At 38.8% G+C, this 18,745-nt stretch overlaps 1 protein-coding gene across 2 annotated transcripts; it reads left to right on the top strand.

The window, feature by feature from the left end:
* Positions 1-998: 998 nt before the first annotated feature.
* LOC311284462 (uncharacterized protein) lies at positions 999-10,217 on the top strand. 2 transcript variants are annotated; one of them, XM_084399510.1, is made up of 4 exons: positions 1,008-1,110; positions 5,619-5,819; positions 7,087-7,315; positions 9,251-10,217. In XM_084399510.1, the coding sequence occupies exons 2-4, from the start codon at positions 5,686-5,688 to the stop codon at positions 9,698-9,700; spliced, it is 813 nt and encodes a 270-aa protein (XP_084255636.1). In that variant the 5' UTR covers positions 1,008-1,110; positions 5,619-5,685; the 3' UTR covers positions 9,701-10,217. The 2 variants fall into 2 exon arrangements, with proteins under 2 accessions (XP_084255637.1, XP_084255636.1); XM_084399511.1 differs by lacking the exon at positions 5,619-5,819 and having other exon boundaries at positions 999-1,110.
* The last annotated feature ends 8,528 nt before the right edge of the window (positions 10,218-18,745 follow it).

The following is an 18,745-nucleotide window of genomic DNA, read 5'->3' on the forward strand; positions in this document are numbered from 1 at the left end:
TAAAGGACCGTGTATATAATAAAGGGATAAAGACAAAACATTAACTGCAATAAGGAGTTGCCTTACCTCCTCTGACATCAAAATTGCGTGCCGCAGGGCACTAAAAAAAGAGCGACGTTGATTTTCAAAAAAGATCCTATAGGAAAACAGCGTCTAATCAAATTGAGGCAAAATTCCAGCTTGCAGCTCGATGACAAGGAAATGTCATTCTCAGTTCTTGCATTACATAACCTATGCTTAACCGTCCACAAAATGACTTGTCTGCAGCCAATTACATTACAAGCCAAAACTCAGTGATAATTCTGAGTCTTTCTCGTATTTTGCCAATCGATTTGTTCATTTAGACCAAAAAATTAAATCTGTACTCCCACACGCAGAAAATCCAAATCATCGCTGTTATCCGTTGATGTTCTTTCCATTTTTTTTTATTTTTTTTTTTACGATGGTGTCTACTCCTTAAGTTTGTCACGAGAATGAAACCGATTTGTCTGGAAGGGAAATAGCATTCAGTAGTCTGACCGTATGTACTACCTCCGTCTGCTGTTTTAACTTCCTAGTCCTTCCTATTTCTAATCGAAACTCGATTTGTTTCCCAAAGGTACGCAAATCTTCCCAAATCCTTTTCCACTCTGCGCATATATTCCCAAAGAAAAAGAAAAAACCTGTTTCGTCGCGAGGTTTGGTGGAAGGGAGCGAGTTGCATCGCTTTCCTTCAGTTGCTCTTGGATGTTTCTAATTGATCTGCACTCTCAATAATCCACATAAAAACCGAGAGTCCTTAATCCCAAACATTATGGGGCGAAAACCATATTTTATTATTCAAATATCAACTTCGGTTTCCCCGCAGCGTGATCACGGTGCTCCAGCAGGTGAATTCGCATTGCCTCACGCTCCCTGAACTGCGGAGAAGAACTCCAACTGAGCGACGCGGATGTGAGCGCGCACTGACGCGTCTGACGCTGGCGAGTTCAGAGTCCCTTTCACCTGCGTCTCACGAGATGGAGCATGTTCGATGCACACACATGAATGATTTGCTCTCGAGCTGTGTGTAGTGGCAACTCCCCTTTTCTCCAGTGCCATTGCCATGCGTAAAAGAATCTACGGGAGACGGTAAGACAAAAAATGTGCAGAAAATACAATTATCACAAAACTGTGACGGCGTGCGGGGGATACGCGTTAGACGAATCTTAAAACACGCAGTGAAGTGCTGTGGCATGTCGTTGTGGAATACTTTCGTGTGATAAGACTATCCTGCGAATGTAGTGTTGAGAGCAGGTAGCTCGTAAAATATGTTTATATCCAACATTGTTATGTGTAGTCTTTGGAATGAGGAAAATTGTGCCAGTTCGTTAGGCACAATGTGTGCTTTTGCGTTTGGGAAGACAGAATTGCTCAAGTTTACTCGCTAATCGAAATCAACCGGGAAAAAAAACGATCAACATCCGTTTTGAGGAACATAATTTGGCCATAATGGTTTAAGACAGACTGATATTTCACGCAGTTCACAAACACATGGATTTATTTTATGGTGAAGGCATCTGTACACTGAAAAGCCACGCAAATGCTGCACTTGAAGTGTCTTACGAAAATGAACACTTTGCTAAAAAGCATTTACACATGAATTAGGGCAAAATAAGTGTTATACAATTAATGTTTTAGAAATGAGCAAAGATACATGAAATGGACTGAAAATATATAAAATCTATATCATGTACACAAAGTTTAAGACTGCTATGATGCTGCCCATTCAACTTTTAAGCGGTCTTTAGATAAAGGACTAAACTGCTTTTTATAATCCTCCCCATGAGTTGAATCAAAGAAAGTTACATTTGCCTACTTTGCAGAGCTGTTGCGTACTACTTCAGCACCACGGACAGAGAACAAGTTGCGCTGTCCATGGTGCTGCACGCATGCAACACATTTCTGAAGCCTGAGCACGCGTGATAAACCGCTAGCAGCTGATGATGATATATGGTTGGAAGCTCTTGGCTGTATCTTAACTGCTATGAAATCACGTTAAGCGTTCACATCAAAGCAATGTCTAATTGAGCATGCAATCCTATCCTCACTGCAGTAAATAAATCATGCTTAATGATACAAAAATACATTGGTTTGCAAAATTAAAAAGAAGGCCAGCTCCTGATTCTCTTACGTTACACACAGCACAATGGATTTAAGTTAGCTGATCGTTCGAGAGCTTCCATTCTTTATAAAAAAATTCAGAATTACCACACAAGCAAGGAATATCGACAGGAAAGCCAGTGGCAAGCGCTGCAGACTGATTCAAGAAACAAGGCAAGATCTCTCTAGATGACCTTACCTTTGGGACATTAGAAGAAATTTCTGCTAAATCTTGAAAGATGTAATCAACCGTGACCTGGAGGTGCACGCTTGGATTCACACACCGAAGAGCGCTCACTGGATCTACAGAGAGGATAAAGCATGACCAGGCCTCAGTAGATTCAGAGCTGTACACATGAAACCAAACCACACATATAACGTTGCAGGGCAAGCAATTGTTACAGGTCCAGAGCAGTCTGTAAGACGTTTAAAAAACTTAGCAGTAAATGAGAGAGTGCTTGCTTAAATTATCTGTCTCTTAAAAAACATTGCACTTCAGAGTCATTACGACAATTCAACTGTGTTGAATCACAGTTTTCATAAATACGTTGAGATAATTAATACATATAGATACTTAAATCAAATCACAATAAGTAAATAAAAAAATCAAGATAGAAACCCTAACCATATGTACAGAAATGATCTAACTTAATTCTTCCACACAACTGGCTGAACTCTGGTAAGTATACACGGATGAACTTCTCAATGACATAAGCATCTTAAAATTATTAATAAAAATAAATAAACAATTGAAACAAATTATTTGGACATTAAAACATATAAATTACAGTCTGATATGAAATGTAATGAATTTAACTAACCTTAACAGTAAATGAGAAAGACGAGAGATAGTGGTTCATTAAAATAACCTCTTTGTTGTCTTAGGATGTGTCGCAGTCATCACGGTAACTCTGCTCTCTCAACTGCCACCCAGAATTCGGAAAATGCAGCTGCACTGTTCAGTCCAAACTCATAATACATTAAAGTAAATAAATAAAACCTATATATATATATATATATATATACACACACACGTAAACAGAAATAGACATATGTAGGTAAAAATTTTTTATATATATATATATATACAAATAACTGAATATTTTGTGACCCAAACTATATGTAGGGTGGTCACAAATTATTGTACAAAGGTTCTATCAACAAACAGTTTTTAGCGTGTAACCTCTGTGCCACTAGCAGCAAAAAACAGAACTGCAAAAAATGACTATTCAAGCTGGTAGACAGGAGATATATTAAACAAGCAAATTTTAGTTTTTTTAACCTTTTAATTAAGACTGGTAACATAACTAAATTTAAATAATTTTAAGACTTAAGGGATCCCCGGAAGTTTACAGAGGCCCCCTAGTGGGCCCCTGAGAACCACTGCCTTAAAGTATAAATATTAAGAGCAGTTAAATAATTCTGATGGATTTAAATCATGGGAAATAGTGGATATTAGGTTCCCTAGGGGTAAAATAAAGATTAAATTAAGCTGGTTTTGACTGTGGATTTGGAATCATTATTGACTTATTTCAAAAAATAAAAAAGAAAATACACAACTTTCTTTAGTTCCTTCTGTGGCTTTCCAAAAGCCAATCTTTCAAGGTTCACTGGACTTGCAATTCCCTAAAATAGTAAAACAGGTAAAAATAGGTAAAAAGGCTCTGCAGGGTTCTTGTCGTCGGCTAGGCAACCCCCTCCAGTAAACAGGGTACCAGCACTAGAGCCAAGCCATAAGCCTTCATAAAATATTCACAGCAAAGGGGCGTCTACAGCTGTTCTCTTTTTGTTGGGAGAACAAACCAAACAATGCAGCTATTTTTGGGTTCTATTCCCACTCTCTGTACTGTCTTTAAGCGTCCATCATCAGAGAGAGTAAACCAGAGCTCACACATCTAAACCCACTATCAAATGGTGCTGAGCATCTCTGCCAGAAGTGCATGTTCAAATGCCACAGTCAGCTGATCCTCATCGCCCTAATGCAAAAGAAGAGTAACTATAGTGCAGATGCTGTTGCCAAAAAGAGACTGAAGTACTCCTACATCCTTCCTGCTAAAAATGGGGAGTAAATCACATTACACAACTGTAGTCCATGCATATGACGCTAGGTGTTATCCAATACACTGTCATAAATAATGTTAACACTTTACAACAAAGTTGTTATTCTTTATCATCATTATTAGTTAATGCAATAATCTTGATTTAAAAAAAGAAATTACTTTCCTGAAAATCATTTTCTTTCTTTTTTTGCTGATGTTGTTGTTGTTTTCGGTGTTTCAACCGACCCCATGTTACAACACTCCCCAGTCACCCCTAAATTTCTTTCCAAAACAAATAAATAAATACAATTGTAAAAGTGTTACACAACTAAAATAAAGCCTGAGAAAAAGCAATCAAGGTCAGATTCATATTTATTCAATTTATAAAAATGAACTCTAATCTGTTCATGCGACAGTAGTGTTCACCCAAAATTCACCCATATAATAAATATACTTTGAGGTCCTAAATGCATGCTTATGTACCTTAGTGGCATTCTCATTAATTCCTGCAAGTGAATTAAGCAAATTAATACATTAATGCACCCTCCTTTCATTCTACATAAAAGTTCTGTCCTCATGAATCTGGCTCTGGAAACATGTCTGCTATACTAAAATCTGGCTATAATCCAGCCTCATTTTAAAATGGACCTCACAGCCTGTTGCAGCCTGAAAAAAAGACATTAAAAAATGATGTGAGGGTTCAGCTATATTCGGTCTAATTTTCAAATTCACTAATAATAAGTTAATTATGAGATCTACATGGGATTCATTTTCCTGACATGCTCACCAATGCATGATATTAATCGTCCAATCAGAGTCACTCAAAACTCCATTCAGGGCATTTTCACACCAATAGATCCTTTGTTTTGTTCCAAAACAGGGACTTAATTTGTCACAATGTTGCATTTTCTTCTTGGTTTGGTTGGCTTTCACAAGGCAACCTTTCAAAGCGTACCAAATGTGTTCACACAAGTCATATGCGAGTAATGTCCTCTTATTGGTCAGCGTGTCATAAATCAAGATGATTGACAAGCTCGCTCCATGAGCTTATTGTGGCTTTATTTTGTAACTGTCGAGACACACGCAAACACTGTATGAATGTAGCTGTCATTCCCATTGTTAAATTATATACTACATTCATATTAATACTGCAGCAAATTCAAACACGCTCTCTCTCTGGATCTCCCAGCGCTGTCTAGAGGTTAACTGTGTCAAGACACACGCACACACCGACCATACGAATGTTATAATGCAGCTAGAGCAGAAATCAAGGCTTCATCAGGACAGCATTCTTGCACGGAGAAGCGCAATTGACCGTTCGCAAAGACCCAACCCCATTAGTTACTGTCGCTATGTCCGACAAGCTACCGGTTCCAGCCATGGCGCTCCCACTGTCAATTTGTGCACTCCCTGGGGAAACAGTGAATAATTTCTGGAAAAATTATTTGTTGATTTCAGACAGAAGCAGACAAAGGTCTGCAATATGCTTTCGAGGGATATATTCAGGATGTGAACATGATTCGAAATGAAAAAAAACAATATAAAGATTGAAGCTATAGCCTTCAGGTCACAGGGAAAAAGTGGACTACCGCATCATCACCTGGCGATTGAGACTGAGGATAACAACATTAAAGAACAACACTGTTCCTGTAAAGCTGGGTATATAGCTATCTATTCACTATTAAAATCATTAAAAAGCAAAAGCAATATACATTTATAATGTCACATTCAGTAAGTCATCCTAGCAAGTAGGGGTGGCACGGTACATGAAAAAACATCCGAACCGTTCGGTTCGCTTGTCTCGGTTCGGTGCGCGTGTGCGTCGCGCGGTTTGCACGGTTCGACGCATGCGCAATGTAGCCTCGTGCCCGTGCTAATACAATGCTAAATCATAAATCAGACATATGTAGAATTACATTACAATGTCCAGCAATCGATTTATATAGTACACTGAGTTTACCTAGACATTTAATGAGATCTACTCCACTATATGTTGTTTTTTTCATGTGAATAAATAGGCTACATAGATCGACTGTTCCACGTAGCCTAATGGTCCAGTGGCAGAACTTGCCAAGCGTATCAAAGGTTCTGAGTTCTAATCTGCGCTCGTATATATTTTTTTCTTTATCAAAACCGATTATGTTTATCAGCGGTTGTATATCAAGCAGGGACCGATTTGTATGAATTTTGTTTTATTATTTAATCGGAACGAGTAGCCTTGAGTCTCCTCAATGGCTTGAAGCGCGCGTCCGAGTGATGAATGTGCGGCCGCTGCGGTGTGTGCGCGAGCCACGAGAACACTGTATCAGCACCACTGATCGCAATTGCAACGAGCACTTTGATCACTTGATTAAAAAAACACATTTCAGCGCTAAATTGCTTCTTATTTAACAAACGAATGAAACAAATACTTTGCTAGTTAACTGGAAATGTTTTATTTATTTGTATTGGTACACCCGTGCTGCAAGATAATATCAACCCTGGCAAAAAATGGTGGGGACATGTCCCGCCTATGATGACGAGACACGAGGATAAATTGACAAATAACGGTCCAACACAGCCCACGTAGCTCTACAGATGATGGACCTCCAGGGCCACTGAAAGTTTCCTCAGGGTGACTGCTCACTCATATTACTTCAGAATGGGAAATGAGAAGCTGCGTTTTGCAAACACACCCCATTTATGAAATAAATAAATAAATAATTAGATAATTCAGCTATATATCATATGCTGAAGTAAATTTTTGGAGTGTTAAAGATTAAAAGAAAAAACAACAACATGAACCGTACAGAACCGAAAACCGTGACCCTAAAACCGTGATACGAACCGAACCGTGGGTTTTGTGAACCGTGCCACCCCTACTAGCAAGCGTTAGCTAACTACCGTAACATTATTAGTGTGCTGTAACAACATAACGTGTGGTTAGCTCCACAGGTTTCTGCACCCATGAGGTTGGTCTTATCTATACCCTGGACCTATGTAAAGCCCAAAATATTAACAGTATGTCAGCCCAGTCCTCCACAAGCCTGCCACAGCAGTGGCATAAGCCAAGAGGCAACAAAAATAACACCGCTGCCCGTAACAGCTGTTGTGGTGGTAAAGGCAAAGACAGACCGAAAAAGGAAACCCATCTTCTGTCACTACAGCAAAGACAGGTGAGTCATTTTTTTTTATGCTTTATAAATAAGGACAGAAATACCAAATTTGATAAACTAATAACTTACTGCAGCGTTGGAGTATCAGTAATCTGGACGTTTATGATACAAATAGACAAATAGAATAACAGGGACACCTATGAGCTACACAGCAAACAGGCCACCAATAGATGTAGCAGTAGGTCAGGAAAAGTGGAAGTGGTTTGAGCTACCAGGTAAAGCAGTGATACAGATTAAAACTTGATACAGATTAAGATTAATTTATTATAATCTGCAGGCAACAACAGTTCATTACAAAATAAAAACATTCACAATGTAACAAAAATTTGAAAAATTGGATACAAAATGCAAATTCTTTCAGTAACACTTTACAATAAGGTTCATTAGTTAACAACCTAAGTTAACAACCTTAGATAACATGAATTAAGAATGAACAATACTTCTACAGCATTTATTAATCTTAGTTAATGTTAATTTCAACATTTACTAATACATCATTAAAATCAAGATTTGTATTTGTTAACATTAGTTAATGCACTGTGAACTAACATGAACAAACAATGAATAGCTGCATTTTTATTAACTAACATTAACAAAGATTAACTAATACAGTAACAAATGTATTGCTCATTGTTAGTTCATGTTAGTTTATACATTATACATTTTATTCATTCTAATAACTTGTGTGACAGGCAGACAGAAATCATGGCCACATGTGGTTTCTTCAGCAGCCTATGCCTGAACAATGTGCTGCTGGAAAATAGACAACATACACACCACAAACCATATCTGGTTTATATTTCCTAACATGGAATTAGGGATCCTACCAGATACGATCTTACATTTTTTGACTTTGGCCATTGCTCTTTCTACATGCACTCAGTGTTTGGCTATTTTCTTTGTCATCTCAGCATCTGGGAATGGCATTTGAAGATTTGACTTTGCAAACGGAGGAATGTTTAGATTAAGGCCAAGCTCCTTCACATCTTTCTCAATGAGAAACCCCTTATCCACCATGAGCCCATCACCTTTCTTAAGGTAGCCACACTGAAGAAGACCTTTCAGTAAATCTTTGATTTTGCATGAATAGCTCTTGGTCAGAAATGGATCCCGTGTAAAGTGTAGATGCAAACATAATGGAGCCACGAGGATCACAGACTATCAGAGACTTAAGTGTGTTAGTAGACGTGTAGTTAGAATAAGTCTGACTTTGCACTAACAGTGAGCTGGGTTTCTCTATCTTTATCTCTGTGCAATCAAGAATTGAAAAAGTTGTTGGAAACTCTGATTTGTATTGCCTGGCATGTTTTCTGTGATGATTTTCCTGTGTGGCCAAACAGACACATTACCTAGCCTACCATACATGAAGTCAATCCATGAACTAAATAAAGTGCTAACACTTTGCATATCAATTTGAAATTTGAAAGCTAGCTCTTTGAGGTCGAAGTTTTGTCTTAGTCTCATAAGTACAAGTAGAAATTGTTGACGTAAGGCATTTGTCGGATGTGCCTGTCCAATTTCTCATGTCAAGGGGATGTGTGTTTGTGGTACTGTGTCTGTGTCCGGTAGTCTGAAAAATCTACAGAGTTTATTAAACTCATCGTAAGTGAACCCAGTGCAGTTTCGGAAGTAGTTAGGGACACTGCTGTTATTTATCACCTCGGCTGTTAGTGGGTAAGGAGCCTAACAAGTTCGTATTTTCGCCTTTAGCAAGTCTTTTTCTTTTTGAGCAAGAAGAGTCTTCAGTCGTTCCAGTTCCACCTGTTTTTCTTTCATCTGGGGTTGGTCATCTGTGCCCTCTGTAAACATAAGAATGAAATGATTAGATCTTTTTATTGATTAGAACAATATTGTTTTATTAACACAGGACATAAACAAAATGTAAATAACTCAAAAACATTGCAATATTTTTTTTTTCTTATTTCTTGTGTGTAGCTCCCATTATTGGACAACACTTTGCCAAGATCCTCCCTATCAAACCCTACTGATGATTTTCCAGTATTCCCTTTGCCACCACAGCCAAGCACTTTCTGCAAGGTCCTAACAAAAGATCAGATGAAATGCTATGATGCCATGATGGTCTCAAGGTCTAAATCTGAGGCACTGGAGAAACAAACCAGACAACAGAGCATCAACAACATCTGGCATTATGTCCGCTCTCCTCGTCTTACTTCATCCTCTTTCAAGAGTGTATACTCCAGGAAAGCAGACTACAAGCAGCTTGCCACCAGCATGCTGAGGAAGAAGACACTGCAAACCTCAGCAAGGAAGAGAGGCCTGGAGCTTGAGCCAGTTGCTGCAGCTCAATACACAGGGGTCACAGGAAATCAAGTGTACATTTGTGGCTTACTGGCTTTGTTGACAATCCCAACACCTGCCATTTAGGTACATCTCCTGACAGGAAAGTCCTTCAGCGTGGCTGTGACAAAAGCTATGGACTTTTAGAAATAAAGTGCCCAGACCAGTACAGCTACACAGTTTGTAAATACCGCCAAAAGCACAGTGGTGACACGTACAGTCTCAAACGTAATCATGAGTACTATTACCATGTTATAGGACAGATGGGAATAACTAGGATGCCATGGTGTGACTTTTTTGTGAAATGTGACAATGACTACCATCTGGAATGCATTCAATTTGATGCAGAAATGTGGGGAAAATTTAAATCTAAACTAGACTGGTTCTTTTTTGAGCATTTCCTACCAGCCATGTGCAGTTAGACATCACTAACAAAAAACAAAAAACAAAACACATACCCATTTCAGTGACCAGAGTGCTCTCCTCTGTAGTGGTATCCTCCATTATGATTCTGTTGCCATCTCTCCTGTAGTACCCATGTCTTGTAGATCACACCCGACACTGATAATATGATATATACACGTGATATTTCCAAAATAATATGCTTAGCAGGCTATATAACATCTGATGTGAATGTAATTTGTAATGTCATACGTATCAAATAAAAAATATTGCATTATTGTAATTATTTGCTTTTTCTTTATATTAATGACCAAAAAATGACCCGTCACGTCATTGACCCATATAAGAGAATCACCTGATGTTTTCAGTATTATCTGGCATCCTGTCAACTCGTAGTCTTTTCCTTGGTGGCACTGACACTGGTCGCAACTTTGGCGGACGTCTCGCAGGTGTAACGTTGTTATGGTCATATGTCAATGCTGGCAGAGGATCAGGGTGAGTGGGTGTTGGCTGGCCATCAACGAAGTGCTGGAGTTTAATGACAGAGGAATGGACTTAGTCATCCTAAATTACGTCTTAAGTATCTTAAAAGGAAATTCATACAGTACAGACAAAGGGCAGAAATGTCAGGCAAAACTTCTTTAGGCTTGCTAATGTTTAGCTAACTGTTAGCTACTGTAGTTACGTTAAGCTATTAACAATACATTTCTCCGGTCACGACAAATTGTAAAACATGTTCAAAATAAAACAAAGACTGTGCTACACAGTTAAAAAGGTGCAGTGAGTATAACTGAGTTAACATTACCTTTGAACACACATAGATGTGTTTGGCTGTGGAATGATTTCTCAGCTTGTCCAAACTCAGTTGCTGGTGAGGCCGTCCAGACAAACATATCCATTTCATACACTTCTCCAGGTTTCTGGCAAGTTTAGGGAACGGGTGAAATTGTACATTGCCCAGCCTTTCTGGGTACCTGCTGTCTGCGTTGCAAGTCTCATATGAGCACCGCTTCACCATTTTCTAAGTTAATCGCCGTTGCTAGTCTACTACGCCTGGTTTGTCGGACTGGTTTGTTTGTCGGACAAAATGGCGGATAGTCACAGGGGCACATAATATCGGCGCTATGATTGGTCAGATCGCCTGTCAAACTCCCTGCGAAGGGTCAATTACACAACATTCTAAGGTGAAGAGGTGCTCTTTTGGTTTTCAACTGTGATTACTAATGTGCTCACTCACAGAATCAGACACTACTGCTATTTATATAGTACATTTCCCGTTATGAATTGGTTTGTTGGTCCGTTGGATCGGATTCCTTTCACACCTCAAGCGAATCGCCTCAGAGTTCATTTGCAATTGGCCCGAGACCACCTCGTTCAGGCGGTCTCAGAGCGATTGTTTTGGTGCGGATCTGAGCACAATTGCCGTGTTTACATATGCCTAAACGAACCGAACCAAGGAAGAAAACGCGCCAGTTCCCAAAACAAACGCTCAGGTGTGAAAGCACACTCAGATGACAAATGACCTTTTCCAGCTCTTGACAGACATACACAAGCAAACCCTAGAGGAGTAATGTGAAATCTGGCAGGCCACCAACACCACTAGTAGATTTTGTCAACTTTACTACCTCACACAAGTCGCCCAGCTTGCCTTTCTCCCCCTGCGGAGATGTTGAGGCAAGCTCTGATTGGTGTTCATTCCTCTAAACAGCCCTGCATCTTCACACCTGCTGTCATACGACTCCCTTCTCCGCAGACATCCCATCAGGATCGGAGGAAAAGTAAACAGAGTAGTTTGTTGTTCCATAATTCTATTATGGCTATTTGCAGTATTGATTCTCCAGTAGAGTAGAGAGGAACAAGTCACCCAGGCTACAGGAGGGCCACCGAGGAGAGGCGGAATAAAAAGTCAGCCGTCGCTAACCCCAAGTGACACAAATTACTCTGAGTGACATGAGCATTCTCTAAACTCAGTGGGGAACGATGATGTGGCATTGATTAGAATTATTTAAATGTCACTCCTGTCTTCTGAAGGGTAGAATGTGAGGAGGCAATGCGATTTTTCACAGCACTTCATCTTTTTGAAGATGAGACAACAAAATTAGCAGCACTCTTCTCTTCCTGTCCAAACCTGCCCTATAGTCACAGTGTGTTAGGGAAATAAAGCAGGTTGCCAACTTTTTCGCTTTCATCCCGGTTGTTCCCGAAACTTGTTTTACAATCAGAATTATAATGACAAAGTGGCAGTTGTACAGCCACTGCCTTAGGCAGTACAGTGCAGTAGGCAGAGAAAGCAGGAAAGATTGCATTACGCCTTCAGGAAAGGACGGAAAGGTTGTGAGACAGCACTCACAGTGACGAAAAAAGTGAAAATTGACGAAAAAAGCCCCCCATGAGAAGTTTTGAGATGTACTGTACAGTTACAAACACACTCGCCCACAGAGATAATACAAAGTTTCTCACATGCACATACACACATTTACACTTTAAAGCGACTTTTCAGCACCTGGGTGGCCTGACAGAGATGACAAGGTGCTTATCAGCTCAAACCCAGTGAGTCAAATGGGACCAGAGCGAGAAAGCGACAAGATGAGAGAAAAAAGAAAGGGAGAGAGAGTTAGCAGAAGAAAGTGAGAGACACTGTGATAGACAGAAAGGGTGTGTGTGAAAAAAGAGAGTCTGGAGTTACCCACCACTGCTCACAAGTGTGAGAGTTCCCTTATGCACACAACTGATAAAATGAAACCTTGACAACAGAGAATTCAGATACATTTGGTGTAAAATACAGTTTTGAAACGAGCCGATTTCAAACGTGAAGAGATGCCAAAGTATCCAGTAAAGGTGTGTGTGGACTGTGAAATATGCCCCACCACAGAAGAACAATAACACACATCATTCCAAGAAATCCCTATCGGGCATCATCTCAAAGAAGGATGAGCTCAACTGTCGTTATGAATAGGCATGTGCCGGTATCACATTTTCATGCTGCGATTAATTGAGTGATCTTTTATCACGGTATACGGTATTATCACGATAACTTGCATCACAAGGTGTAATTGTGATTGTCAAAACATTTGGTAACTAAACTGAATTTTATTAAGTTTAGTGATAACATGGTACAATGATTACATGGTACAATGACTGTTTGGTAGGCTACTGTTTGTATTGCTTAACACAAATTTAACGATTTCAATTCAATACTTGGGATTTGATTTAAATCTTGATTCAATAGTGACTAATTTTGGATAAATATTAGGAAGGCTACAGTAGATAGGCCACATGTTATTTTTTTCTCATGAAAAAAAATATCTCACATAATGCTATGTAACCATATAGAGCCCTATCAGCTGGTATTATTAAAGGTTACAAATAACTAATTAAATCAAATATAATGTGGTTTTCATTATAATAACAATTATGTAATGACACAAGTAAAAATATAATAAATATGTAAAAAAGTGCAGTGCACATATTCAGCAAAATAGGCCTACTCCTCTTTATCTATTTGTTTTAGTCATCTAACATGCTGCTGGTCATTAAATGGTTTAAATGTAACGTTCTGTGACACAATTGTTCTCCTGTTTCATATCAAAAGTAACCTGCTCTGTCTTGTTTGACGGTCTTCGTGTCCTCTTTGCTCCGCGATTTTTCTCTGCGTGAGAAAACGGATGTGTGGCGTGAGCGTGTGAAGAGTCTCTCGCTGAATGCGTCGAGTTGGCAGCTCTGCTTTTAGAAGCGGGATGGATCCGGATAGATCGGCGGCGGCCATAGACTGTAGGCGGCGGCGTTCCTCCTTCCACCATGCTGCTTCTCCATGTGAGGACTGTTTACATTAGACTATAAGTGCGCAACGGCCGCATGCTTATACACGTGGCGATTGTTTACATCAGAGTGCGCACGTGTTTCGCGCAGCATATACACAGTGTTTGTTTAAGCGGTTGATGGAAAATAAGCTATAATGCGCGTTCTAAAAATCTAAATTCGGATCTATTATTTTTCACGGTATTTTGAAGTGCCCACGATAACAATATCGTGCATATTCATTACCGCGATTTATCGCATTACCGAATACCGGCACAAGTCTAGTTATGAAGTGAGTTTGGAGTAAAAGCATGTTATTAAATGTTGTCTTTTGTTGGACAAAAGGTTCATAAATGCCTCTCATGTTTGGAAAGATGTTTGACGCGTGTTGCTTTTTCAAATGCACGTTATAAGTGACTCAAACTCAGTGCTTTTCAGAACATGAAAGCATACATCAATGACAAGCTGTGCATAACAAATAATTGCAGCCTTTGCGATTTCAAAATCGCAATAAGCCAAATCAGTTTAAGTGTGATTACATGGAAATTGCGATTAATCGTGCAGCCCTACAATATACTAAGTAAGAAATGTAAATAAATTGTTTTGATCTCTACATTTAACCCAAGCAGAATCATATTTTTGCAATACCTGGGTCTTGACCCAAAAATGGGTCACAGGTTTGCTCTGATAGGGGCAAGGACAAAAGAAAAAAACAATGCTAAATGCAAAATAAAATGAACTTTATTGAAAGTAAATTAAGTAAATTAATAAACTTAGTAGGGGTGTTTCTATGATGCATCGCGATGCAAACGAGGATGATTCGGTATCGGTTCAGTAATAGACCATAACCGATTATAATGTACTGACGCTTTTCTGACGTCATTTGTCGCATACGTGCTTTGTCGCGGTAGCATACAATGGCAGAGGGAGAGACACGAGTGCGAGTAATTAAAAATGCTCCAACTACTTTAAAAGCCATCATTTGGGCACATTTCAGCTTTTATAAACAACCTGGTAAGCACAACCTGGAGAAGACACACGCTGTGAGTAAATCATGTCACGCACAAATAAAATATTTCAAGGGGCAATACCACTAACTTGAGAAATCACGTCAGCCGTTTTCACCCGAGCTGTTAACGCCTGTCAGTGCCAAGGTGGATCCAGCTCAGCCAAAAATAGATCAAATTATATCAACGTTACAGCCCAACTCGGAGAGAGGGCAGAGAATTACCAGAGCAGTGGCAGCTTTTATTGCAAAGGATATACAGCCCTTTTCTGTAGTGGAAAACTCCCGGGTTTCGCCACCTGTTGAAAACACTGGAGCTTCAGAAAAGATTATCCCGGAACTCTACCACGAAACCAAAGCCCAGGTAATGGCGTCAATGAGCCAAGCTCATCGAGTTGCAATAACATGTGATTCCTGGACTTCGGTTGCGACAGTCATATGTGACAATAACGGCACATTACATTAGCGAGGACTGGAAGATTGTATCTCATGTGCTGCAAACGAGAGCCGTTTATGAGTCTCACACGGGTGCTCATCTGGCAGAGTTACTGTCTCATGTTGTGGATGAATGGCAGCTATCACATAAGAATGTAGTGCTTGTGACAGATAATGTGTCAAACATGATCACTGCAGCTCAATTCGGAACATTCCTTCACGTAAAATGCTTCGCACATACGCTGAATCTGGCGTCCCAGCACACGCTTAAAGTGGCCGCGCTCTCCAGGCTTTTGGGTAGAATCCGACGAATATCAACATCGCAGCACCACAGCGAGCCACTGTCTGAAAGTGAAACAGCAATGTCTTGGCCTGAGAAATCATAAGCTGATAACTGATGTTGCAACAAGGTGGAACAGCTCATACGACATGGTCGAGAGGTTCTTGGAACAACAACCTGCAATTTGTGCCACCTTGCTGTCACCAGAAGTCAGAAAAGGAGAGACAGATCTGTGCACTCTTACTGAAACAGATGTGACAAATGCAGAGGATGCTGTGAGGGCATTAAAGCCAATGAAGGATGCAACAACACTAATGTCAGAAGAGCGCAATACGACAGTTTCTCTCATTGCTCCTCTAAATGCGCAACTCCTCCAGAATATGTCAGACACCAACGGAGACTCACACATGATCCATGAGATCAAGAATGCGATCAGAACAGATCTCCTGAAGAGGTACAACAGTGAGTCACAGAAGAGGATCCTTCATACAGCCTCTGCCCTGGATCCCCGATTTAAGGGAATGCCTTTTCACACAGAAGAGGAGAGATCGGAGGTATAAAGAGTACTGACAGAGGAGGCTGCATTCTATCATGTTTCTTGTACAATATATAAAATTAAAACAAACTTAAACGCTCATAATATTAATAGTAGCTAAAATGAGTTAAAATGTTAAGTTATTTATTAATTATTATTCTTTTAAATTTTTTTTATTAAAACTGAAAAACAGTTATAATCCTAATATATGTGAGCTTTTGTATTGACTGAGTGCACTGCCACTGTCTTGTTTAATTGAATTTTCAATTATTTTGTTCAAACACAGAATGAGGGTACACCTAGAAGGACAAAAGTGGATGAAGCACCTGAGGGAACAGAAACTTTAGGAGAAAAAAATATCCATGGAAGACAAGCCCTCTGCTGCTCCCAAACGAAAGGCCTCATCGCTGCTTGTGGGTTTGCTGGGACAGTCTTTCACTGACACTGAAGGTACAGTAGAACCCAAGACCCCCTATGTCATTGCTAAGGAGGAAATGGAGGCATACTGTAAAGCTCCATCTCTGCCTCTCACTGAGGACCCTTTGAACTGGTGGTGTGTCCATGAGGTCACGTTTCCTCTGCTCTCTCGGCTGTCAAAGCGATACTTGTGAATCCCAGGCACAAGCGTGTCTGCAGAGCGAGTTTTCTCCACAGCAGAAAATGTGGTCACTGCTAAAATAAGCACTCTTAAACCAGAGCATGTGGACCAGTTAGTGTTCTTAAAGAAAAATGTACAAATTCCCAAATGCTGAGCAGTGACTCATGCTGAGCAGTTTGTGATGTTTCGGGAAGACCCTGTGGCCTGTGCCCAGTATGGTTATTTTATATTTGCTTTTATTTTGTGTATTTAGTAAATATGGACAAGACTATGTTAAAGACAAGTTCACTAGCAATAAGGATCAATTTGCTTTGTGTCAACCAGAATGTGTTTTGAAAAGTAAATTGGTGGCTGAGAGCATGAAATTATTTAAAAAGATTTAAAGATCAAAGTTGTTGTTTTTCCTATTCATCATGTCATGGTAATACTTTTGAATATCATTGGATAAAGTTTAATAATTTAATGTAAGACCATTTTGTTTACTTGTATTTGCAACAAACAATCAAAGTATTTGATTTCAGATACAGATCTGCACTGCATAAGCAAAATAATTCTCTTGAGGTTAAATTCCTGGATGGTACACCTCTAAAGAATGTTGAGGAGTTTAAATATCTGGGCCTTTGGCTCGACTCCCGACTTACCTTCAGACCTCATATTGATTCTATTGTAAAAAACAAACTGTAGCTTAAGAATGTTATACCGCTCTAATTGTTTTACAAAACAGATTAGATTAAAAATTATTACTTAACTATTATTGCCTATAATTAATTATGCGGATGTTGTTTATCAGAACACAGCCATAACCCATCTTAAACCTTTGAATGTGATTTATTATAGTGTCTGCAGATTTGTTTTGAGGTGTCCATTTAGAACTCATCACTGTATGTATCAGTCATTGAATCTTCTTTCACTAAATGCTTGACGACAGTTTCACTGGTTGCAGTTTGTTCACAAATACATTTTCTCAAACTACCCATCCTATCTGAAACAATACTTGACTCCATATTAAACTCCATATTACAGCCTAAGAGACTCTGACCATCTTTTCTTTTCTGTACCAAATATATCCAAAGAAAGTGGGAATTTTTTCAATTTAAAGCCCCTTCTGATTGGAATGGTTTACCTAGGTCTTTTAGATCGATCTCCTCTTTTCACCAGTTTAAGATGTCTCTTCTTAATTATTTGCATACAAGCTGCAACTGTTTTCCTCATGCTTGAGATATATATATATATATATATAAAAAAAAAATTATTTTTTATTTTTTATCAATTGTCTATATGAATGACCTTAACTGTTTATTGTCTAATATCTAATGGTTGGATTGGGGAAGATATGGGTGGTTTTGGTGTGATGGAGAGCTTTTGTCTTTGTTCTTTGTTAGTATGTATGTATGTATGTATGTATGTATGTATGTATGTATGTATATATGTATGTATATATGTATATATGTATGTATGTATGTATGTATGTATGTATGTATATATGTATGTATATATGTATATATGTATGTATGTATGTATGTATGTATATATATATATATATATATATATATATATATATATATATATATATATATATATATATATATATATATATATATATATGAAGTATGTTTTTCTTGAGGTCCCCTCGAAAACGAGATGTCACATCTCAAGGGGTTTTCCTCTTAACAATAAATTTGAATTTGAACAAACAACTTTGGGACTGTATTTGACCATCACTTAATGCCCTGAAGCAAAGCCAGCTGAGAACCACTGATATATGGAATAAACAATGAGATTAATAATCCATAACCATAGTCAAGCAGAATCACAAGAATATGACACTCTATTAAAGCCTTTGGATATGTTGCAACAAACTACATATGATTGATTCCTATTCTACCTTTCAGTATTTCCAGTACTCAACAGGGAAATGTTAAATTTATGAAAACAATATGAAACAGTTTAAGCTGCTTGTGTAAATATTTTAGTATTACCGTCTTATCTTAAAGCCAATAAATAAGTAAATAACAACACTGGGTTCCATGTAAACAAAGTCATTGTGTTTGGATGCACTTGCAGGCTCAGCCACAACC

The sequence above is a fragment of the Rutilus rutilus genome (assembly GCF_951802725.1).
Source record: "Rutilus rutilus genome assembly, chromosome: 1".
NCBI classification, from domain to species: domain Eukaryota; kingdom Metazoa; phylum Chordata; class Actinopteri; order Cypriniformes; family Leuciscidae; genus Rutilus; species Rutilus rutilus.